The following is a 24,477-nucleotide window of genomic DNA, read 5'->3' as shown; positions in this document are numbered from 1 at the left end:
TTTTTGGCACAAAGCCCAGAGGAGGAGGAGAGGAAAGAGGGGCAAAAGATGTTTCTGGGAGGGAGACCAGCCTCTCCCCTCCCTCTCTCTCTCCTGAGTCTGCTCCGATGGAAGGAGGAAGCAGGAGGAAGGAGCTTGAACAACAGGCACTGCCCCCAGGCTCCTTCCCTCCCTCTCTCTCTGAGCCTCCCTCTCCCTGAGACTTTTCTCCCCCTTCCCTCTCTATCCAAGTCCGTGCTTTTGAGGAGAGGAGGGGGAGGGGAGGAAGGAGTTGATGGGGGGGGTCCTGAGGAGGAGGGGTGGAAGCCGGACTCTGAAGGAACCGAAAGGGAAAGGAATCAAAGGGACTCCTCTCCCTCCCTCCCTCTCTCTCTCGCTTTCTTTAAATCCACGGAGCAGAGGGAAAGGGGAACTTTTGTTTGTCTTTCCTCTGTTCCCTCGCCGTGGTTTTAATGGAGGGGAGGGGGGAAGAAGGGCTTGAATCCCCCAGGGCCTGATAGGGGGGGTTCCGACCCCCCAACCCCCCCCCCCCCCGGCTACGTCCTTGTAGGTATAATATTGCCTGTAATCAATGAAGCTAGGAGGAAATGTAGTCTGAGATTACCGAAAGTCAACTGTAAGAAAGAGCTGTCAACCTTCCAACATGGTGTCTTCCAGCCATAGTAGACTACTACTCTCATCATCCCCAGTCACCTTCTGAATTTGCCTTTTAAGGATTTCCTGGCTTTGAGATTTTATGTTAAATCCTTAGTTACCTAACTTGAATAATCTTATGATCATACATTTGGAAAGAAGCTCACCAATGGCCTTTTCCCAATATCACCACCAGGAATTGGGGCCCTATCTTCTGGCAAAGGAAAAGCCTAATTTGCCTGTCATGAAAAAAAAATGGAAAGGTAAAATAAAGGTTGCCAAATATTTAACTATTTGAAAATTAATAGGTAGGACATGTCTGTGCATATAGTTCTAGGCAAGCAGCACACAGGAAATTCAGGTTACCAAGGCAAGCAAGGTGGTGGTATAGCCCTTATGTACTTGCAGGCATCCCAGAGTTCAACTGGTTGGCCACTGTGGTAAACAGGATACTGGACTAGATAAACTTTTGATCCAACATGGCTTCCCTTAGACACTTAGGAAAGAAAGTCTTGTCAAGTTAAATGTTTGCAAGACATTTCTAACATTTTTACTGAATCACTAGGATCTCTCCAACTAAGCATATTGTTTTAAACATTCCATGTCTCTCATTCTGTGTGACCAAACATGGTAATAAGACATTAATCTGCAAAGTTCCCCACCTGTAGAAGAACTTTGCAGAACTGCAGGTGAACTTCCAGAAGTGTGTCCAGGTCATCAGTTCCTGTGGTTAGCTCTTTCTTTTCTGGTTTGGTATCATAGTAGAGGGGTGGCAATGTGGTATCGTTGTAGGTATTAGTGCTAATGGCAAGAGAGGAAAAAGAAATCGAAATAATCAATAGAAGTAAAGGAAGGGTGGGGAATATAGGCCCAATCCAGATGGGCCTTTGTGGCGCCCTCGTCACATGCTAGGGGTTGGCCGAGGGCGCACCACCCATACGTGCCTCACCCCTAGCACGTGACGAGGCCGTCAAAATGGCGGCATCCTGTACACACGGGCACCACCATTTTGAGGCGACGGACACTTAGCATCCACACGTTGCGCCCCTTTGTGATGCCACAAGTGTGCCATTGGCGCACTGCAGTGTCACAATGACGCCGCAGAAAGAACCCACTTTTTGTGGGTTCTTTTTGCTGCGCAAGGGAGCTGCACGGTTTGTCTGCTGCAGCTTCCTCATGCAGCAAAACAAGAGGCGAGCAGACTGCCCTTTTGGGCAGTCTGTACCCCACCTAAGTCTGCTTCTGTTTTGGCTTATGATAAAAAAAAAGTGGCCACTGCTCTTCTCATACTATGCGAGAGGATTAGATTTAATGTCCTTAGCTCAGGAAATTTAAGGAGATCCATGCAGTCTATATAAGAAACAGAACATCAGGAGATCTGAGCAAAGCCCAATCCCAGTTCACCCACTCAAAGTGGCTAGCCAGTTGCTCCTGGGAAGCTCACAAGCAAGAAGGGAGTATAGTATTCTACTATTTTTTCTTCTGATCATGAAAGCTCTTTTCTATGACTAATAGCCACTGATAGAACAATTCTCCAGGAATTTGACTAATCTAACCCATTTTTCAAAATTTTATCTGTGGCTTTTCACCACATTACACAATTATAGCACTTTGCTATCACTCTAACATGACTTCATCCTGTGAAGTGTTGGACTCTGCAATTATGTGAGTTTCTGCAATTTTGTGAGTTACTTAGAATGCTCTGCTAGAATGCTCTAATGTTATCATTCAGGGGAGAGCACAACAGAATTTTAAATTCTTCACTAATCCAGAAATCCCAGGATTTTATAGAATATACCAATGACATGCAAAGTACAATCATACTGCATTATCCTGGGGAGCAAAGTGCACTGTGCATTGATATGGTGCGTGCAGTCATCGCTGTTACTTCCTAGTCAAAAATAAGAGTGGTCTAGATTCATACTTCAGAGCCTGCATGTCAATTAAGAAGGCTTGGATGAGGGTTCTTGCTGGGTATGACTACAATTACCATAATAATCTAACCATTGGCTATGTTGACTTTGGCATTATGTGAATTGTAACCCTCAAAGTCACGTATCCAACGTCTAGAGAAAAAGCCTCAACTGAAACCAACTGTGTTTTTGTTTAGTAAGCAGAGGGGACATGATTTGGATTAAAGACTCCTTTCCCCATTTTCCATGCTGTGGTCCCAATCTAAATTGGGTCTTCTGTATTTGCATTTGCAAAGGAAGAAGCAAGCAGATGTAGCCACCTGCTCTGCAGTATAATAACATGTAGTTTGCTCCTAAGTTAGAATCCCTTCCTTTGGGAAATCCCATAAATTCTTAAAGGAACATTCAGACACACTTAGCTGGAAGACTCCCCAGTGCTGCAGTTCAGATTTCATTTTCATATTCCTCCAGCCTTCAATAGTTAGTGCTGTGTGTATTTTTCAACTCTGAAAAAGTGATGCTGAGATGATATGCTCTTGGAAGGAAATAACACAAGCTGATGTAGAACTTACCTGATACTACATGTCCTGACACTCCCAAAAGATGACAGCTCATCAGCACTGCAGTCAGCATTGAGGAAGTCAAAGCTTTCCAGTACTGTCTCAACCATCAAACTTTCAACAGAGGAGTGTTTTGGATTATACTTTTTTGGCTGTTGGTAACAAAAAGTCAAAGTTACATTTTATTTTAAACAGGAATTAATTTTATCAAAAGGAATATAGCACTATCAAAAGTCTTCACATCACTGAATTATTTTTTATTTGTTCTGCAGTTAGAATAAGGATATATTATCATAGCCAGGCTTTTTTAAAAATATAGCACTGTAATGATGGTTATTGCTACATGCAAATTCACTATTATATGTTGCAGTTTAATCTTTTTTATGTACAATTGCGATAAATAAATAAGGTGTAAATTGCCTTGAGTGCTTTATAAAAAAATGACTTAAAATATTTTAAATAAACAAACTGGGGAATTCTTTCTAAAAGAATAGACATGTTAATCTGTTACAGGAAACAGTCTTGTGGCATTGAAATGTTGGTTTGATAGATTCAAACCAACAGAGAATTACAAGACAGGGAATTAGAAAATCTTCCTGTTAATCACCTGTTTTCCTTGCCTTCATTTGAGGCTGAGAGAGTGTGACTTGTCCAAGATCACCCAGTGAGTTTCTATGGCTGAGTGGGAATTCAAACCCTGGTGTCCAGAGTCATAGTCCAACATTCAAACCACTATCATGCTGAAAGTCTTCCAGTAGCATGTCTGGGCATAATCCATATGTTTGCAAAAACATTCTTGAAGCCTTTCGCTGGAATCCTTTGCAGCCGTTATGCATGTGGTTGTATGTTTTAGCTATTATGCAACATATTTATTCAATTAATGGTTGCATAAGTCTACCCATTTCACATAGGCCTAAATCCTATTGTTAGCCCAAACTACAGACCTTATCGCATGGCTTAATAATCCATTTTACCTCTAGCCATCTTAAATCTTAATTTGGGCTGCATCATGATCTTATCAGAAGGTTTTAGTCACCAAATCTGCCGCCTGAATACATCCCGGGTGCATCCCTGCTTCCAAGAGCACTCCTCGTGGCTCTTTTCAGAACCAGAAGTTTTCCAGCTTAAGAAATTAATGAATTAATTAAGACTTAAGACAGATAAAGGTAAAACAGATTATTAAACCATGTGATAAGCTCCTACAAAAGACCCCCCTGAATTAATTGGATTTGCCTGTGTGTTGATTCACCACTGAACAATTGATTCAGTGGTTTTACACTAGTTGGAACTAACCCAACAGGATTCTAGCCATGCAGTTGTGAATTCTCAACTTGTACTATACTTAACTATTTGTCAGTGCTATCAATTACCATTTTATTGACTGGAATTGCATTCCCCATTGCAGAATGGAGTAATAAGCAGACATACTGCCAGATGTACGATTAATTATACAATCTTACTTTTTAGTAGAAAGGTAGTAGAGGACCACCATGTGGCTACATGAATGCAGATTTACACTATGCAAGCATAATGCCTGTTCTTGGCCTCTGCATTTGGAAATACTGAGGAGCAGGAGCTTAAAATGACAGCAAATCTGTACCTTTAATTTGTCCTGGATACACAAAATCTGATATTCCAGTTCCCGCAGTTGGATGGCACTTGGATGCTGTGATTCTAGCAAATGTAACACTTCTTGCAGGATCTTCTCAATAGATCTGGTATTTCTACCAGGTTCGGCATCACCATCATCCTTCAAGCCTCTTTGACCAAGGGAGAAGACCGTTCTTTGTTGTGCTGAGGGAAGACTCCATTCCCTGGTGATGGATTTACTGTCACCTTTCTCCTGATCCAACAGGCATGATGAGATATTCAGAGTAGTGTCAGCATGGGGTGTTTCTTGTAGGATGTCTAGAGTTCTATGGCCAAGAGGACGACCGAGTGAAAAGTTCCATTGCTCTCTTTCTACCTGACCATCCTGAAGCATAGTCAATGGCAACATCCTTTGATTTGAGGGTGGAGTCACATTTCTGCTTTCTGTGCCTTTCTGGTCCTCCGAAGTAAAAGAGCTGCCTTCAGTTGTCTCGGTGAAGCTGTGACTAACAGACCTTAGGCGCATGTCAAAATCACAGTCAGCCAAGTAGCTCAGGATGCAGGAATCTTGGGCCTCATCTCTGATATCTGCTTGCTTTCTCCCTGGCTGTAATACAGACTGAGACAAACACAAAAAAGATTGGAAATAAAATAGCATATTCCTTCTGGAAATACATTTTATAATGTAAAAGCATAATCCATGCATTATACCTCTTAATGCTGATTTTTTTAAATGTATGCAGTTCATGATTTTCTTTTCTCCCCCTCACCCTTCTTGCACATCACTAATGATGACATTCAATACCATTTTGAGTACTCTAAGTTATTCTTAGTTTTACCACCCTTACAGGCATGCTTGGAGGGGATGCATCGTCCCAGTGACTGCCCCATGATCTGGAACTCCCTTCTTAGAAAGGCTAGAACAGCCCCGTCTGTGTTCTCCAAAAAACTTTTTTTTTACCCCAACAAGTTTTGAGTTCAGAACTCAAAGTGGGTGAAATCACCCCTTCTCTCTATCTCTTTCCACCACACCTTTGTATTATTACTTACTTGATCAAATTTTATTTAATTTTGGCACGTTCCAGATGCGCAAAAAGTACGTACTAAGTACGTACTAGGGTTAGGAAAGGGCGTCCTTTCTGGACACCGTAACCCTAGTATGTAGAAAATGGCGGCGCCTATTCTACATGGGCGCCGCCATTGGGACATCATGACCGTGCCGCCTCCAAATGGAGCGGTGTGGAAGTGATGTCCTGGTACCATGCGAGGGCGCCGGAAGGAGCTCCGAAACGGAGCTCCTTCCAGGTTTGTGTCACTGGGCGCAGCCTTTAAACGGCTGCACTAGTGACACAAGAGAGAAAGCAGCTGAGCGGCCCCTTTCTCTTCATCCCCGCCGCTGTCGGGTGTCCTTGGGGCATGAAGCCCCAAGGACACCCCTTTCCAGGCCACAGGGAAGCGACTTTTTGCCGCTTCCCCACGGCCTGGAAAGCGGCGGATCGGGGCCTCAGAGGCTGTCGCTGTGGCAGCTGAGGCCCCGATCCGGCAGGTAAAGGGGCGGGTACAGGCCACCCCAAAAGGGCGGCCTGTAAACCGCCTTTCATTATTTTCTCCCAATGTGGGATGCTCACAATACAGATTAAAGCTAAATACTGTCAAAAGCAATCACTGCAATAAAATAAGATTTTACAACTATTATATAAGCTATCCTGTTTAACACAGCACTTATTTAAAACTGTTTAAAAGCAATTAAAACATAACAATGAGAATAAAAGTGTAGCAGTACCCCTTGGTTGTTAAAAAAAAAACTCCTGCAGCAACCAGCCAAAAGCTTACCTAAATAACCACTGGTGGAAATAAATCAAAGCAGAGTCAACCTAGCCTCCTGTGGATGTTTTGCAGTCGGGAAGCATAACAGAATCCTCACAAACATGTCTGTGATACTGGGGGGACTGAAAGAAAGTCCTCTCCCAAGGCTCTTAAAACTCAGGCTGATTTACCCCTTATTTTCACTACTCATTCTCCTCATCTTGATACCTCTCTTACCCATTTGCTAGGTCTGAACTGGTCTCTTGCAGAGACTTTCTGATCTAGACCAAGGAACCAGCCAAGATAAGTAGACTTAGGGCCTCGGGGCTGTCCACTCCTGATTCATGGGAGCTATGTATGGAAGAGTTGATATTGTTTGTAAAGAGAATGGTTTAGCTGTTTAGTATTAGACACAAGGGGCACAACATCTTGGATTTCCTTTGCTTTAAAATATTGATCCAGCAATGCAAGATAGATATGAACTCTCATCGTACTTCTTCGAAGTGAGATTTCACTAACATCCATCCTATAACAGAAGACACAAACAGTTGGAGATTAGGGTTTAGGGCAAAGCAATACTCTTCACCCGCTCATACTTACAAGGTAATATTTCTCTCGGAAGCTGGGAGTGTTTGGTGGAGTCCAGCTGTATATGGAGTTTTTCCTACTCCCCACAGAGAACTTAGCAGTGGATCCCGGAGACAAAATTACACTCTCAGTGTCAAAGGGACTATGGGTAAAACACATAATTCACAAAAAATTTCAATTTAGAGAATAAGAAGCCAACATATCTCAGTGTGCCATAGACTGAAAATTATAATTCATCTGTAATAAAAAAAGGAGCTGCAGCCCTCCCAAAATATGGCCTTTGACTGCTCACTGCAATAAAAATCCAGTTGCTACTTTTCTGTTTTAGGGAACATAGAAAACTTAATTTTGTTGCAGGAATACACATTTATCTATCTATCTATTTTATTTTATTTTATTTGATCTGATCTGATCTATATCCTACACCATTCTTCTTACGCAGAACCTAAGGCATCACTTTCTTCCACTGCCGGGAGGAGGGACACCCCAACATTTTTGTCACTGAAAAGATTGCATTGTTCTACCCAACTAAGACATCTGTTGCAATTGTGAGTATGGCATACAGCTGTGTGAGTGTCCTGAGCGCTCACAGGATAGCATCCATGGGATCACTGGTGTCACACAAATTTGCATTTATGGATTTCAGGTGCCAATGTCAAAATAGTTCCTTTTAGTATTAGACATTAAAAGAGCCTGTTTGGTGCAGACTACAACTGTGAGGGAGCTGAGGTCCAGGAACATCTGGAGGGCTGCATAGTTCCTACCACCCCTGCTTTACAAGCTGAGAATTTTTTGAAGAAGTATTTATTCATCCAGTGGTCTTCAAAGTGCTCATCTTGTGGAAACACTTCCTACATTAAACAACCTGTGATCTGGCATCACCATCCAGTATGGTGTGGCAAAGGCTAAAGCCAACAGAGGGCCTGCCAGACCTGATTAATAGCCTTCATTTCAACAAACAAACACATCCCAGGCCCTGATATTTCATGACCAAAACCTGAAAATAAGTGACTTGTCACAGAGGTAAGTCCCTGGTGATGTTACAAGGCTGACATTACCAGGAATAGTTAGGAGGATACATTCACTGTCATACATTCAGCATCAAGCATAGTTGTTCAAAGTGTTGTCACCGTGTGCCTTCATGTCACTTTTGACCTATGGCGACCCTAAAGTAAACCTACTGTACGGTTTTCTTGGCAAGTTTCTTCGGAGGGGGCTTGCCATTGCCATCCTCTGAGGCTGAGAGAGTGTAAGTTGCCAAAGGTCACCTAATGGGTTTTTATGCTCAAGTGAATTTTTAATGCACAAGGGATTCAAACCGTGAACTTCAAAGTTGTAGCCCAGCACTCCAACCTATGCCATTCAAATAAAACACCATCACCACCACCATGTATCGTAAAGGAGGAAAATGCACAAATTTTCATGAAAGGGCTCTCACTCTGAGATTCTTTCCCTTTGCCTGCAGACTGGAGAAGAATGGCTAGGCCCTCAGACCAGGTAGCATTGCCCAGCCCTCTAATGCCTCAGCATAGAGGTGAATGAGTACCAGATAGCTTGATGTGGACTGTGTCCATTACCACTGCCTGCTCTGCTGTTGCTCACAGTCCACCTTTTGATAAGAGTGATGTTGAGGGCCCTCACTAAATGGCATCTTCTCTGAAAACCTTGCACTAGTCCTACATCCTTGTATTTCTCTCTCAGGAAATGTGTGTATTCTGAGGCCAGGTTTGGGGCCAGCCTAAGAGTTTGCTTTCTCAGACAGAGTAGCAAATGGATCATCACCCCGCACCAGTCAATGTCAATAAAACCCAGTGTGAGTCAAATCATTTGGGTACCCAAGACAGAAACTCCCACAAGTACATTTCTGTGGTAGTGAAAATATAGAAAAGCAAGCAGAATAATTAAATATTTCTGGCCCTCCATTTCTGACCCTCCTGGACACCTGGATCTAGCTCCATGAAATGGCACCTTCATTCCACCTAAGGATAGGGAGAATCTTAGTCATGTTCCATCCAGGGCAAAGATGAAAACTGGGCAGCTTTCCACACCTTGGTTGAACTGCAACTACAGAACCAGATACTAAACTGCAACACTCACCTCAAAGCACTACAAAAAACAAAGGAGAAAGAGACAACATGGGCAAACATAACTGCATTAAAGTACAGTAGTCATAACTGTTTGTACAATTCTCCCTGGTTTTGGCACTCTAAATATATGAAACCAAATTCTTTTTAATATATATTGGTGTTTCCTGTTTGAACTTTCTATCATGACTCATGGTTTATAAAGTTTTCATAAATTTTTCCATTTGTTCAATGGGTTTAAAGTTTGGAAACATGTACAGTATTTTTTATTTGAGTGAATGTAAATTGTGATGCCAATATATTGGAAAGAATTTGGTTATTCTGCAGCTATTTTGCCCACTTTGTCTCTTCCTCCTTTTTTTCTGTAATCAAATTGCAACGCCCAGCATTCCTCACCACTGGCTACACTGCCAGAGGCTGATAGGCATTGTAGTTCTACATCCAGAGGGCCACACAATTCCTACCCCCGATTAATGATGACCATTTTGGTGGTTTGACCTATTCTAAATGAGAATAAGATTTAGAGCAGTGGCTCACAAACAACTCCCTAGAAATTTTGGCCTTCAGCTCCCAGAATATCTTACTATTAGCCATGCTGCGTGGGGCTTCTGACAGCTGGAGGTTAAAACATCTGGAAGACCAGAGGTCAAAAAGCACTGGCTTACATCACAGCCAGCACTCTTCTTCAGCTGCGTGTTATCAAGAAAAATCAATAGTAGGAGAATTAAAAATTGTTCCAAGAACTCAAAGATTGGACAAACACTGACATATTGAATCCAAAAATTGCAGAACATGTAGATAAATAATTAGCATTTTACACCATGCTGTCATGTACATGAGTTTCATTGAAATGCAACTTAAGAGTGCTCTTCTACATTAGTTTTTAGCTGTCTGTGGAGCTTTGTCTCTTTTAATTGTATTGGTTTGGCTTGGTGTAAATTATTCTGAAAGCCCAAATGAAAAAACAGCCTAAAATATTACCAATATCGTAGAAACATTACTTTAGGGCTATGTGTAACTTATGGGAATTGTAGTGCAAAAAAGTATTTTTCCCCCTATGATTTTTGTAGCCATGAAAGCTAGAACTCAGTGTTCTTGTTAAGAGCAGGAGACTGAAGAGATATTGCAGGCTGTTGCTTTCTAGGCAAAGATTTCCAATGCCCATCCTAAATAAGATCTAGGTTGCGTCACATTGCAAAAAATAAGGCAGCTTCACACCATTTTAACTTCCATTGCTCAATGCTATGAATTTCTGGGATTTGTAACTTTGTGAGATATTTAGCCTTCCTAGTCTGACAGCTCTGGTGCCTCCCTAAAGTACTAATCCCAAAATTTCATAGCATGGAGCCATGGAAGTTAAAGTGGTACAAATGGCTTTATTTCTGCAGTGTGTCAGCAGCCTTAGTGAAGTAAACAAAGTTAAAGCTGCCTCATTTTAACAAGGGAGGTTAGGAAAATAATCCATATACTAACAATGGCCATTTACAGGATATGTTTTCTAGTTTGCCACCAGAAGAAGTTCAGTCTTAAGTCTCATTAATTTTATTTGGAACTGTTTGCATGTATGCCTGCTTTGGGATGTCTGGCACAGCCTGAAGACACTGACAAACTTCAGCAGCCTTCTTCATTCTGAAGGTACTGTCATGATAATCGCCAGTAACATTTTTTGAGGTTAATTGGCTACATTGAACAGTGTCAAACAGCTGGTGCTCCTCAAAGCAAGCCAACAGCACAGAAGAAGATTAGCAGCCCATCTGCTTATTCTCATTCCTTTGTAGTAAATTAGCACACAATGTCTACAGAGAGAAAGGAGAGAGAGGATGGTTTGCCATCCATAGTAGTGTATTTATGAGTCCATGAAATGACACTGGTTGTTCCAAATTGCTACACTTTATTTTGCTAATAATATGAAACATATCTATATGTATATATTTTACTGTTAAAAGAGCAGAAGCTGCAATCCTGATTACCTATTTCTACATTTGATGTTTCTGTTGCTGTGTGCCTTCAAGGTGCTTTATGGTGACCCTAGGCAAACCTATCATGGGATTTTCTTAGTTGGCAGATTTTTATCCCAAGCAATCTTTTTATGTGTATTATTTTATTTTTTATGTTATATTTTATATAGATGCTGGTCTTTGACTGTAATAAAGAATGTTCATGTATGACTCAGAGTATGTGACTTGCCCAAGGTTTTCATGGCCCAGTGGAGAAATGAACAACACTGAGTGCCATGTGGAACAACACTGTTTTGGCTACCTGTCAGAAGCTTAAAAGAGATAGGACCAGCCCTGTTTCATGTATCCACCAACTAACTCCATGAGGTATTGGAACACACAACTGCGTGAAGATCTGAAGATCTCAGACCTCTGGTAGGCACATATGGGAGGAAGCAGTCTTTTATATATTGGCCCTAAGTCATTTAGGGGTTTTTAACCCTGGGCAAATCACATTCTATCAGCCTCAGAGGTCAAAAAGTAAAAAAAAAAAACTCTGAAGAAACTTGCCAAGAAAACCCCATGACAGCTTCCCCGCCATGAGTTGGAAGCAACTTGAAGGCATACAAAAACAACAAAGTCAACACCAGTACCTTGAACTGAACTGAGAAGCAATATGGAAGCCAGTGCAGTTCTTGCAGGATTTGTGTTATATGGTCTCTACAATGTACACCTGACACCAGGCTGTTGCATTTTGTACTAGCTGCAGCTTCTGAACACTTTTCAAGGGCAGCATCATGTACAGTGCATTATAGTAGTCTGAGAGGTAACTAAGGAATGAACCACTGTGGCCAAATCTGCCTTCCTCAAAAAAGGGTGCAGCTGATGCACCAGCCAAAGCTGGGTAGGGCATTCCTGGCTAAAGGTGATCCTGGCCACAGCAGCAACCAGGCTATACAAAAGCAGCACAAGAGCACCCCAAATGATGGACCTGATCTTTCACTGCACTCCATTGGCTCCACTCCTACCTCTTGGGCAGATTCCAGATGGTGAAGCTGTGGGACAGTTGCTCTTCCAGGAGAGAGTTGACATCTGGCATCCCTCAAGGCGCCATTCTATTTCCCATGCTGTTTAACATTTACATGAAGCTGCTGGGAGAGATCATCTGGAGACATGGGGCGCGGTGTTATCAGTACGCTGATGACATCCAAATCTATTTCTCTATGTCTCCGACTGTTGCAGTGACTAAGGATGACATCTCTCCTCTGGATGTCTGCCTTGGGGTGGTAATGGACTGGATGAGGGAAAACAAGTTGAATCCAGAGAAAACGGAGGTACTTGCGATAGGTACCCCAAGTCCAGGGACAGAATTTTGTCAACCAGTCCTGGATGGGGTCACACTTTCCTTAAAGGACAATGTTCGCAGTTTGGGAATACTCCTGGGCATATCTTTACAGTTATCATCCCATGTGGTTATGATGGCCAGGAGTGCATGGTACCAACATCGGCTGATACGCCAACTGCATCCCTACCTGGACCAAAAGGACCTTGAAGCAGTGGTACACGCACTGGTAATCTCTCGTTTAGATTTCTGTAATGCACTCTACATGGGGCTACCTATGTACCAAGTTTGGAAGCTTCAAATAGTGCAAAATGCAGCAGCCAGATTGGTCACTGGAACATCTAGATCAGACCACATAACACCAGTGTTAAAAGCTCTTCACCGGCTACCAATCAGCTTCCGGGCGCAGTACAAAGTGTTGGTTATTACCTTTAAAGCCCTACATGGCTTGGGCCCGAGTTACTTGAAGGAACGACTCTCCCTACACAATCCGCCCTGCACTTTCAGAACAAATGGTAATAACTTATTAGAGTATGTAAACATGAGATTAACAACAACTTCCTACAGGGCATTTACTGCCATAGCTCCTAAATTATGGAATGGCTTGCCGGAGGAGATCCATCTCATTACCACCTTAGATGCCTTTAAGAAGGCACTTAAGACAGATCTCTTCCACCCAATCTGCTATAAGAGAGTTAGAAATACCCCACCTCTATTTGTAAAGATACTGCGTGTATTTTAAATGATTTAGTCTATGTATTGTATTGATAGCAGTTTTACTGTTTTATTGAGTGTAATGTATATGAAATTGTAGGTTTTTATCTTGTAAAGGTGTTTCTATTATTGTAATCCCACCTCGATCTGCAGGGAGAGGCGGGAAATATTATTATTATTATTCTTCAAAGGAAGAGAAACCTCATCCAGAACAGGCTGCAATCCCAGTCTCAAATTGGTTTTCCTACTGACCAGCAGCACTTCGGTCTTGTGTGGATTAAGCCTCAGTCTATTCATCTGCAAGAGCCAGCGTGCCCCAGGGCTTTGAGTGTTGGACTAGGACTCTGGAGACCAGGGTTTGATTCCCTGCTGGACTATGAAACTTGCCCATGGGTGACCTTGGGCAAGTCACATGCTCCCAGCCTCAGGGGAAGCCAATGGTAAACTTCCTCTGAACAAATCTTGCCAGGAAAACTTCATGATCCTGCATCTCCTTAGGGTTGCCATATGTTGGAAATGGCTTGAAGGCACACAACAACTGTTCACCTGCATCCAGTTCTTTATTGCATCCAGGCAACAGTTCAGTCATGCCACATACTCCTTGGCATGAGTTATAAAGGAGAGATAGAGTTGGGTTTCATCACCATACTGATGACACCCAAGCGCTGAATGACCTCTTCCAGTTACTGAATGTAGATGTTGAAACATAGAGACAATATTGAATGCTATTGAATCGCGCATAGGTTAATGGCCAAAAGGCTGAACAACAGTCCCTCAGCACCACCTCTGGGAACATTCAGTCAAGACCAGACCCACTACAAAACAAGGCCTCCAAGCTACAAGGCCCAGAAAGACAGCACTGTTGCTTTGGAACAGTTTGATTCTTGTTTGCTTTTTTCACTCCATAATATATATTCAGTAACATGCAAAGATAAACAGGCAATAAATATTTGAAGGGAACAGACCCTATTTAAGGACATCCCAATTCCCCACTCACAAGAAAGGGAGCACAACACAGCTGTTAACTTACAACACTGGGGTACTCCATGGAATGGCTCAGATACAAACTGGTCACAATGATTATCACACAGCTATCAGTTACAAGGTCCTTTTTTTCTTTCACAAATAGCAGCTAAGGATGGCAGAAAGAAATCTAGACTGGTCCAACAGTGATGTACAAAGATTACACTCCACCCCCTTCTCATCTGCTGTTCACTAAAACAAAACAGCAGTCACTTTTCACAACTTCTTCTTTAATAAGCTTAGGATAGAGATAGGTGCTTTTAATTCTATTGAGAATTTAATGTCATTTTAAATATAACATTTTTTATGTCTATAGCCACTAGAGGTGTTACTTCTATAAGCATCTTTGACTCTCGACTTTGAGAAAAGGTAGAGTACATTTAAAGCGACACAATACATTTTATTGTGGCAAAAATATTTCTGGACTGAACTCATTTTTCACAAACGCTTTTTCCACAGTATAATTTTGTGTGTGCATCCATCCATCTGTCCACCAAATGTGTTTGATTACAGCATCCACATGCTATATGAATAGCTGGGTGCCTATCGGAGTTGTAGCCCAACACACTGGAAGGGAATCATGTTGGAGAACTGGAAGAGGAGGAAAGAGGCAGGAAGACACCCCCCGCATCATTTCTCTGTTCTTAATTAAAGAAGGCATTTAAAAAATCTCTGGTTCTCTCCACCCCAGAGAGCACAGCAGTAACCCATTTGTAAACAAGTGGATTTTAATTGCAATTTATCTATTGAAAACAGAAGACAGCCTTGCCTTATCACACTAAAAACACGTCTGTTGGTAAGAGCAAGCAAACAGCTTCTCAGGAAACATGAATGCAGGGGGTGGAGCTGAGCAGCCTTTGGGTGAAAACCATCTACAAAGAAATCCTTTTTTTTAAAGGACACAATATACCTTAAGATTAAACTAGAAGATGTCATACCATAAAGAGCAGGCTAAGTTAACATTAGCTCCAACTCATTTTTCTTGTTTTCACTTAAGGTGCCTCAATACAGAGAAGCCTCCTCCTGTACCACAACATTTATACCATCTGAGCAATGGCAGTTTGATTCCACTTTAATTGCATGGTTCCATCCAATTTGCAACTAGATGAGGTTCTTAAATAATTCTCTGCTAGAGTATGCAAAGGGATCTTATAGCTGTTTTGAGACTAACTGAAACTAAGAAGCTGATAGCAGTGGTGTCAATGGGGATGGACTGAGGTTCAGAATGCACCAAGTGACACCCAGAAGAGGAGTGACACCAGGTTGGGCCCTATTCCCCCTTTGGTGCAGGAGGAGTGCACTGACACCCTTCCCAGCTGCTCCATCCTTGGGCCTCCACCTATGGGAGAAAGCTTGGGAATAGGGGAGTAGGAGGGGCATGCACACACCTTTCTTGCACCAGGTGACAGCATAGTTAGTGAAGCCACTGGCTGCTCGCATGAGCTTTCATAGACTTGAGCATACTTTCTCAGAAGCTTGTTGTTGTTAACTGTCCTCGAGTCGACCCTGACTCATGGTGACCCTGTGGATGAAACATCTCTAAGATTCCCTGTCCTCCACTATTCTGTTTAGTTCCTGCAAATTCATGGCATTGATCTCTCTGATTGAGTCTGTCCATCTGGCATGTGGTCTTCCTCTCTTCCTACTACCCTCTACCTTTCCTAGCTTTATTGTCTTTTCTATTGACACATGCCTTCTTATTACATGGCCCAAGTATGACAGCCTCAGTTTGATCATCTTGACTTCCAAGAGGATTTCAGGCTTGATTTATTCAGGGATCCATTTGTCTTCTTGGCTGTCCATGGTATCCTAAGCACTCTTATGCAGCACCACATCTCAAAGGAGTTGATTTTCTGTCTGCTTTCTTTACTGTCCAGCTCTCACATGCATACATGGTGATACAGGCTTGGATGATTCTGACTTTAGTGCTAAGATGTATATCTTTACTCTTCAGGATTTTTTCTAGTTCTTTCATGGCTGCCCTTCCCATTCCTATTCTTATTTCTTGACTAGAGTTGCCATTCTGATCAGCGTTTGATCATAGGTATGGGAATTCTTTAACTATTTCAATTTCTTTATTGTCTAAGTTGAATTTATGTTTTTCTCCTATTGTCATTCTTCTTTTGTTCTTTATGCTCAACAATATGGTCCCTGGTGCCTCTTCCTTTTCAGAACTCCACCTACATCTCTGGAATTTCATTCTCCATTGATGACTGGAGTCTATATTGCAGAATTTTGAGCAGAATTTCGCTTGAATCAGATGCTACCAGCTTCTTCCTTTCAGTTAGTTTCAAACTGCTACAACCTCCCTTGGCATACTGATTTTCGAGATTAACACAGCTATGGCTTTAAATTCTTCTAGAATGTGTTCTGCTGCTATAGGTCTGGGAAGTGGATGAAAGCTTTTTAGAAGAGAATTCTTAGGCTGCAGCAGGGTGGCAAATCTATAGCAGTCTTCTCCAACTTTCTGCTCCCCTTATCAACAAGATCATAGGCCATATTGATTGGGGACTATGGTCACTGTACGTCAACACATCTGAAGGGTGTCCAAGTCAGGCATGGACTCCAGAACAGGGTGGGTGGGCCACTCAGCCTCCTCAATACTAGGCTAGTACAGGCCCAGGAATGAATAATCAGAAGTGCACCAAATAATCAAGTACTAAGGGATATTAAGATAGCAAATGCCATTTAGCTTCCTGAGAACAATAAAGGCTGCCTGCAATCTATCCTGTGCCTACTTACTTGGGCAAAATCTACACTGCACACATGGAGGACACTTCTAGTTACACACAGTGCTTGTAAGAGTTTTCATATTTAAGAACACTTCAGTGATAATAAATGGGAAAAGTAATTTGCTCTTCTCCTGCAAGTAGGAAAAATACCAACTCTCCTACCAACACTGAACCCTCCCCCAGCACAGGAGGAGGACAATTTCCCCTGTGTTATCAGACACATCTGGGACATTATGACAGAGAACTGGTAAAGGCCAACTCACTTTCCTTTTGTCCTTCCTTGCACAATTTCTAACTGTACTGAACTGTACTGCATTAGGCAGGAAAAAAATGAAATGCATAGATGGGGGACACCTGGCTTAATAAGATTACATGTGAAAGGGATCTAATAGACCACTAGTTGAACATGAGTCAACAGTGTGATGCGACAGCTAAATAACCCAATACAATTCTAGGCTGCATTAACAGAAGTATAATGTCTAGCTCAAGGGAAATAATAGTGCCACTCTATTCTGCCTTGGTCAGGCCTCATCTGGAATACTGTGTCCAGTTCTGGGCACCACAATTAAAAAGGATGTGGACAAGTTGGAGCATGTCCAGAGGAGAGTGACCAACATGGTAAAGGGTCTGGAAACCATGCCCTATGAAGAGAAACTTAGGGAGCTGGGTATGTTTAGCCTGGAGAAGAGAAGGTTAAGAGGTTATATCCAGGCGGTCTTGGATGAAGCCGAATATCTAGACCCATTTCAAACTGGCTTCAGGGCAGGTTACGGAGTTGAGACTGCCATGGTCGCTTTGGTTGATGATCTCCGTCTGGGCATCGACAGGGGAAGTGTGACCCTGTTGGTGCTCTTGGACATCTCAGTGGCCTTCAATACCATTGACCACGGTATCCTTCTGGAACATCTGAGGGATTTGGGCATTGGAGGTACTGCATTGCAGTGGTTCAGATCCTATCTCTCAGGCAGATTCCAGATGGTGATGCTGGGAGACAGTTGTTCTCCTAAGCGGGAACTAACATCTGGCGTCCCTCAAGGTGCCATTCTGTCTCCCATGCTGTTTAATATTTACATGAAGCCGCTGGAAGAGATCATCCGGAGACACGGGGTGGGGTGTTATCAGTACGCTGATGACACCCAACTCCATTTCTCCCTGTCCCCGGCTGCTGCAGTGACCAAGGATGGCAAGCTCAAGGTGAATCCAGAAAAAACGGAGGGATACTTGCGATAGGAACTCCTGGGCCAGGTGGGGAGATTTGTCAACCTGTCTGGATGGGGTCACACTTCCCCTAAAGGACAAAGTTCGCAGTATGGGAGTGCTCCTGGACTCGTCTCTACAATTAACATCGCATGTGGAGGCGGTGGCCAGGAGTGCTTGGTACCAACTTTGGTTGATACGCCAGCTGCGCCTCTACCTGGCTCAGAAAGACCTTGAAACAGTGGTGCATGCACTGGTAACCTCTCGTTTAGATTTCTGTAATGCACTCTACATGGGGCTACCTTTGTACCAAGTTCGGAAGCTTCAGTTAATCCAAAATGTGGCAGCCAGATTGATCACGGGAACATCTAGATCGGATCATATCACACCAATATTAAAATCGTTACACTGGCTACCGATTAGCTTCTGGGTGCAATACAAAGTGTTGGTTGTTACCTTTAAAGCCCTACATGGCTCAAGCCCGACTTACTTAAGGGAATGCCTCTCCCTACACAATCCGCCTCGCACACTCAGAACTTCAGGGAAGAATTTGCTGGAACACAAAAAAAACAGATTGGTAACTACTTCCCAAAAAGCATTTACAGCCGCAGTCCCAAAATTATGGAACAGCTTACCGGAAGAGATCCGCCTAATTACATCAGACGCCTTTAAGAAGGCATTAAAAACGGATCTCTTCCGACGAACGTACCCATCTGACCTGGTCTGATAATGTGGAAAAACAGATGCGCCAGATGCACTGCTTCCCATACTGCGACACCCTGGCTGACTGGCACTGTTGATACTGATATTGATATTGATATTGTATTTATTATGTAAGGTTGTTATATAACGCTGTTTTAAATTTGCTGTTTTAAACTGTCGTGTATTTTGTATTTATGGCATTGATGTGATCCCGCCTCGATCAGCAGGGAGAGGCGGGAAATAGAAAAATAAAAATTATTATTATTATTATTATTATTATTATTATTATTATATGATAGCCCTGTATAACCATTTGAAGGGATGTCATATTGAGGATGAAGCAAGCTTGTTTTCTGCTGTTCCAGAGAATAGGACTTGGAGCAATGGATTCAAAGTACAGGAAAAGAGATTCCACCTCAGCATTAGGAAGGACTTCCTGACAGTAAGAGCTGTTTGACAGTGGAACACACTCCTTCAATGTGGTGGAATCTCCTTCTTTGAAAGTTGTTAAACAGAAGCTGGATGGCCATCTGTCAGGAGTGCTTTGATTGTGTGTTCCTGCATGGCAGAGGATTGTACTGGATGGCCCTTGAGGTCTCTTCCAACTTTATGATTCTATGATTGTACATTTGGTCTGTATGTAGCCCCATAAAGCCACTTTAAAATTTCACTACATGGGACTGACTGAATCACCACAAGAGGTCACTGTTTAAATTTAGAGTGGAAATAAGTCCACTGTATTGTAGAAAATACTCCAGCCTTGGAAGAGCAGTTGGCACCCACATTTCAGAATTTAAAGAGCTAACAGCAGGGAAATATTGGCAAGCACCAGGTAAATCAGGCCTGGCTGCAAAGAACACTGTGGAAAAAAGTGTTGGCACAAAGAAGCAGAATTGGAATCAATTAAAACTTTCTCTACTCTTGGCTACACTTATCATTCTGTCACTATGGTGCTCCAGCCAAGTAGACAGAGGTGTGTCTGCAATACAGTTTATAGCACAGTCACTACCAAACTGAAGCTGACCTACCCAGTTGGTGACATGCAAAATATATACTGAAAACATCCCAGACAGTGCTTGAGTGATAGGGAGATGGAAGTGGGGCCAGCTCTTGTACCCCACCCAAAGGTACTATTCTGAAAAGCTTTTGTGAGCCGCTGTCTACATCATCAGAGGTCCATACCATGAAACCTTGTGCCAGAATAAATGTGCTAGCCTTCAAGATGACACAAGAGTCTTATGTTGTGTTTGCTGCAACATACTAACTTCTCTGGAAATAGTTTTGAAATTTGTGGATTTCACTACATGTCTTCCTGCTCTTGCCATTTCTCTAGAAATTCAAGCATTGATCTCAGATCTTTCCAGGTCTCCCACAGAACGTATATTTGTCCTGTACTGAAGACAAATCTCTCTGTAAATATCCAGAAAGCAGGGACGTACCAGGATTTTGGGAAGGGGGGGGTTCCAGACTAAGTGCCACCATTATAATGGGGCTTGGGTGCCACAGCACGGCAGCAACACACCATTCATTTATCTAACGGAAGGGGGGGTCTGGACCCCAAGACCCCCCCCCCCTTGGCTACGTCCCTGCAGAAAGGTAAGAAGGTGAAAAACACCTCCAGAGTGTGTTGGAATTTCTGCAGGTAGAGTATATAGGATTAAAAGACATTTTAACCACATGCAAAACTAAATGATCATAAAACAAGTTCAAGACCTATTTTTTCCACATAGATTTTTTTTTAACTCAGGCACCAGGACAGGATGTTTTAGTTCCCTAAAGTCATATTCTGTTGCAGAATCTACAAAGAACTAGACCTACAAAGTAAGTATTTGTTATCATTGTTACCTCTGCAGTCATTAAAAGAATTCCTCAAATTTAAAATAAAATTTCTCAGATTTCATTCTCTTGTCATGCAGAGGTGGTTAGGGTATTCTGCCCAAAGAAACAAACAGGAGAAGAAAGATGTCTAAACAAATCTAACAGTCTTTGTCACTATGGCGGGTTACAAACGGCCCTCAAGGGGCCGTTTTCCCGCCGCCGCCATTCGCTGCGTAGGAAAGCCCCAGCTGCCAGACCGCGAGGCTTCCCTGCGCAGCAAAAAAGGAGCGGCGAAATGCCGCTCCTTTTTGGAACGCGGAAGTGGCGCCGCGAGGGGTGGAGTGCGCCCTCGCGACGTCACTTCCACCGCAACACGTCTGGACGCACAGCGTCCAGTACGTCAAAATGGCAGCGCCCATGTGGATGGGCGCCGCGAAAAAGTACGCGCTCCGCGCGTACTGGGAGGAAGGGCCGTCAGGAAGGTAAGAACCTTCCTAACCCTAATATGGCCCTTCCTAACCCTAGTACGCGCAGAGCGCGTACTTTATGGCGGTTTGTAACCCGCCTATGATACTTTTTGCTCCAAACCCTGCAATGTATTAGAATAAAAAATGCCAATTTTTCAGTGCATAAAATTGGAGGTGACATGTTGTGGTTGTTGAGCATGTCACTGGGACCAGGAAATATAAGAAGTGTAACCCAACATGCACTGGAACCCTCATTTGGGATCAGAAAATATTTTGCAAACACCCTCAATGCATTTTCTTTTTAATAGCAAACCATTTCTCACAAATTTTTACAAAAATGATCTAAAAACATTAAAAACAAGGCAACTAGTCATAATCTCATTTGGTGAATTGCTGAAGTGGAAGATAAGTGATTACACTGAAATGATTGGGTAGGAATATAATGAAATTGATGTGTACAACAGTTTTGGAGCCATTGTGTTAAGATTCACTATGGGAATGATGAATATATACACATCTTGTTTCAGGTGCTGTTCCTCCCTTCCCTTTGATTCTGGCCTCAGCCAAATGTTTATTGTGTAGTCTTAAAAACTTCAGTTTTCAGCTTTATTTCTTCTTTGGAGTTCATTTTCTTCATTCTTTATACAGACACGGCCAGAAAATTGAGCACAGATTCCACCTAGATCTTTCTTTTTCTTTCTTTTTTAACGGAGACCAGGCAGATCCACTGGTAGAATTATCACTCACCACAAGGATCAGAATTTTTAAAAGAGAAATGTCTGGAAGAAGGGAAGGCAAGTCTCCCACCAAGCATCCAATCTTTCAGGGGAGGTATTAAGTTGAGGGATTTTGGGATGGCAGCTGCCACTGACTTGGTCTGTGGATAGGAAATGAAAGCTGTGGTACTGAGTACTGACAATGTAATTAGAAACAAGCACCACAGAGATTCACTGGCACAACAGAGATAGTAATTTGTGTTCTTTTCATTTTCCTCAGTAACCTGGCATATTCCCACTGCACAAGTGGGGCACTATTATTCCACTTTAACTGTTATGGTCCCATGGTCTGGAAAACATGCCCTATGAAGAGAGACTTAGGGAACTGGGGCTTTTTAGCCTGGAGAAGAGATAGTTAAGAGGTGATATGATAGCCCTGTTTAAGTATTTGAAGGGGTGTCATATTGAAGATGGAGTAAGCTTATTTTCTGCATCTCCAGAGAAAAGGACCTGGAACAATGCATGCAAGCTACAAGAACAGAGATTCCACCTCAACATTAGGAGGAACTCCCTGACAATAAGAGCTGTTCAATAGTGGAACACACTCCCTAGGAGTGGGGTGGTGTCTCCTGATTTAGAGGTCTTTAAACAGAGGCTGGATGGTCATCTGTTCAGGTGTTTTGATTGTGTATTTCTGCATGGCAAGGGGTTAGACTGGATGGACCTTGTGATCTCTTCCAACACTATGATTCTATGATCCTATGGAATTCTGTGGTTTGTAGTCTGGTGAGGCACTGGAGCTCTCTACTAAGAATTCTAAATGCCCCTCCCCAAATTACAAATCCCAGAATTATTTTAAGGTTAAAACATGGCAGATAAAGTGGAATCATAGCACTATAATTCTGTAATGTGAATGGGCCCTCTGGACTTTATCACACGCAGCTTTTAAACTGCCATTTAAATTTGAAAATAGCCCCTTTAGTAATACTTGTCACATAATGCTGTCTCAATCTCACCTTTCCCTCCAAGCATCATTTGAGCACATCTTGTCACTGATGGGAAGACCCATCAATAAGCCCCCATATGCGCTGCTGCCCCATTAATGCTCAGGTGTGATAAGCTCTTTGTGTGACAGTTCTGTTATTGGACAGTCACATGGTATCAGTGTCTCCTCCTTTCCACTGTCTCCTCTCCTCCTTGCTATTCCCAAGCAGGTTTTTCCCTACTCCACTCTTCTTTCTTTTACTTTATTTTTACGTTTTTAAAAAAAGTATTAGCATATCTCTGGAACTGCATTAAAAATAAAAATGCATTTTCTAAAAAAAATCCCTGAAAGCTATGCTGAATAAGGTAGGGAGGTGGGGTTAAGGAGGAGTGTGAAAGAGAGCATGAGGCCCCAGTCACTATTGCAAAGACATGTGAGAGGGAACACTTCCAAAGCAGTATATATCCATTCCCCTTACTATAGTGATCAAGGTTAGAATGTTTCAGAAACTTCTGTCTCTCTCACACACACACATACAGCCATCCTAAGGTATTCTCCTGCTAAGAAAAAATATAGCTCCCATTCTATGCAAAGAAAGGCCAAAGTGAATAGCAACATCTTCTTCTTCAACACTGGCTATGGGATAGCATGGTCCCCACATCAGTAGACATCAGGCTAGTTTAGGGGCCACAGAGAAGGGCAAGTAAAACACAAGTCTCTCTTTCAGCACTTTACCGTCACCTGAGATGACCACGCCAATCTGCCTAAGGCAGCTGTGCATGTGCACAGACACCTTTTGAAAATGTTTGTGCAAAAATTGCCATACGAATTAAGTAAAATTGCTTTTGGTGTATCAGTTAAGATACTCTTGCAGAGGAGGGAAAATATCCCCTAAGACTCACCTTTCTTACTATCTGCCTGACATAGCCATAATGATCAAGGCTAACTGGTGGCTATGTTCGAATGGCTGGTGCACAGCATCCTCCTCCTCCTCTGGGGTTTTCAGGAGACTCCTAGAAGATCTTGGATGATGTCTACATCATTACACAGCAGCTACCCAAATTTAGCCCACAGCAATCCTCTTTGCTTAGCTATCTCTCCCTGACCACTGCATGGTCATGTCACATGAGTCTGGACTGGGTTTCAGGAGTAGTCCTTCAGTTTGTTCAGCACTTCAGGAGCGAAAAATTGTAAACATGGTTTCAGGAGGATTTTCCTGTAAAGGGTTTCCTAAAACTTGAGAAGCACTTTTCTCATTTTTCACCTGTGTCCAAATATTATTTCCAATACATACCATGATTGAATTGCCCTGAAAATCAATATACTTACTTCCAGAGAACTTCCAGTTGTAGTTTGATGGTACCTAGTTCAGTTATATCCACAACAATGATTTGAGGCCTAGTCGTAAAGAAGTCTATACTGTCACAGGTCACCATCCCAACCAAGAGGGTACTCAGTCCCCGCAGTTCTGTGACCTGGAACAATTCAAATCAGTATCAGTTAAGACATATCCTTCAATGGCAGCTATCATCTCACTAATCATTTGACAGAGAAAATAAATACTACATTAATTAATGAAAATGATTCCTACAATATAGTGCTGATGTCTGTAGGAAGTTCAGCCTGAGGTACTTTTATTGCAGTCTTTCAGACCAAGACCTTTTGAGACA

The 24,477-nt window shown here is 42.5% G+C and overlaps 1 protein-coding gene across 6 annotated transcripts in view; it reads right to left on the bottom strand.

Annotated features, from left to right (window-relative positions):
- The window catches only part of RIPOR3 (RIPOR family member 3), a 152,824-nt gene that overhangs the window by 15,171 nt on the left and 113,176 nt on the right, over positions 1-24,477 (bottom strand). For all 6 annotated transcript variants that reach the window (XR_006103421.1, XM_042462173.1, XM_042462172.1 and 3 more), the window contains 5 exons: positions 24,137-24,282; positions 7,103-7,232; positions 4,707-5,315; positions 3,119-3,258; positions 1,296-1,434 (listed from right to left, as the gene is read on the bottom strand). Coding sequence is in view for 5 of the 6 variants with exons in the window: in XM_042462173.1 (XP_042318107.1) it covers positions 1,296-1,434; positions 3,119-3,258; positions 4,707-5,315; positions 7,103-7,232; positions 24,137-24,282 (1,164 nt within the window). In the remaining variant the exon portion in view is untranslated. The remainder of the gene's footprint in view (positions 1-1,295; positions 1,435-3,118; positions 3,259-4,706; positions 5,316-7,102; positions 7,233-24,136; positions 24,283-24,477) is intronic.

This window comes from Sceloporus undulatus, chromosome 4 (assembly GCF_019175285.1).
Source record: "Sceloporus undulatus isolate JIND9_A2432 ecotype Alabama chromosome 4, SceUnd_v1.1, whole genome shotgun sequence".
NCBI classification, from domain to species: Eukaryota; Metazoa; Chordata; class Lepidosauria; order Squamata; family Phrynosomatidae; genus Sceloporus; species Sceloporus undulatus.
Note: the sequence above shows the minus strand (reverse complement) of the source record. Positions and strands in the feature narration are given on the sequence as shown.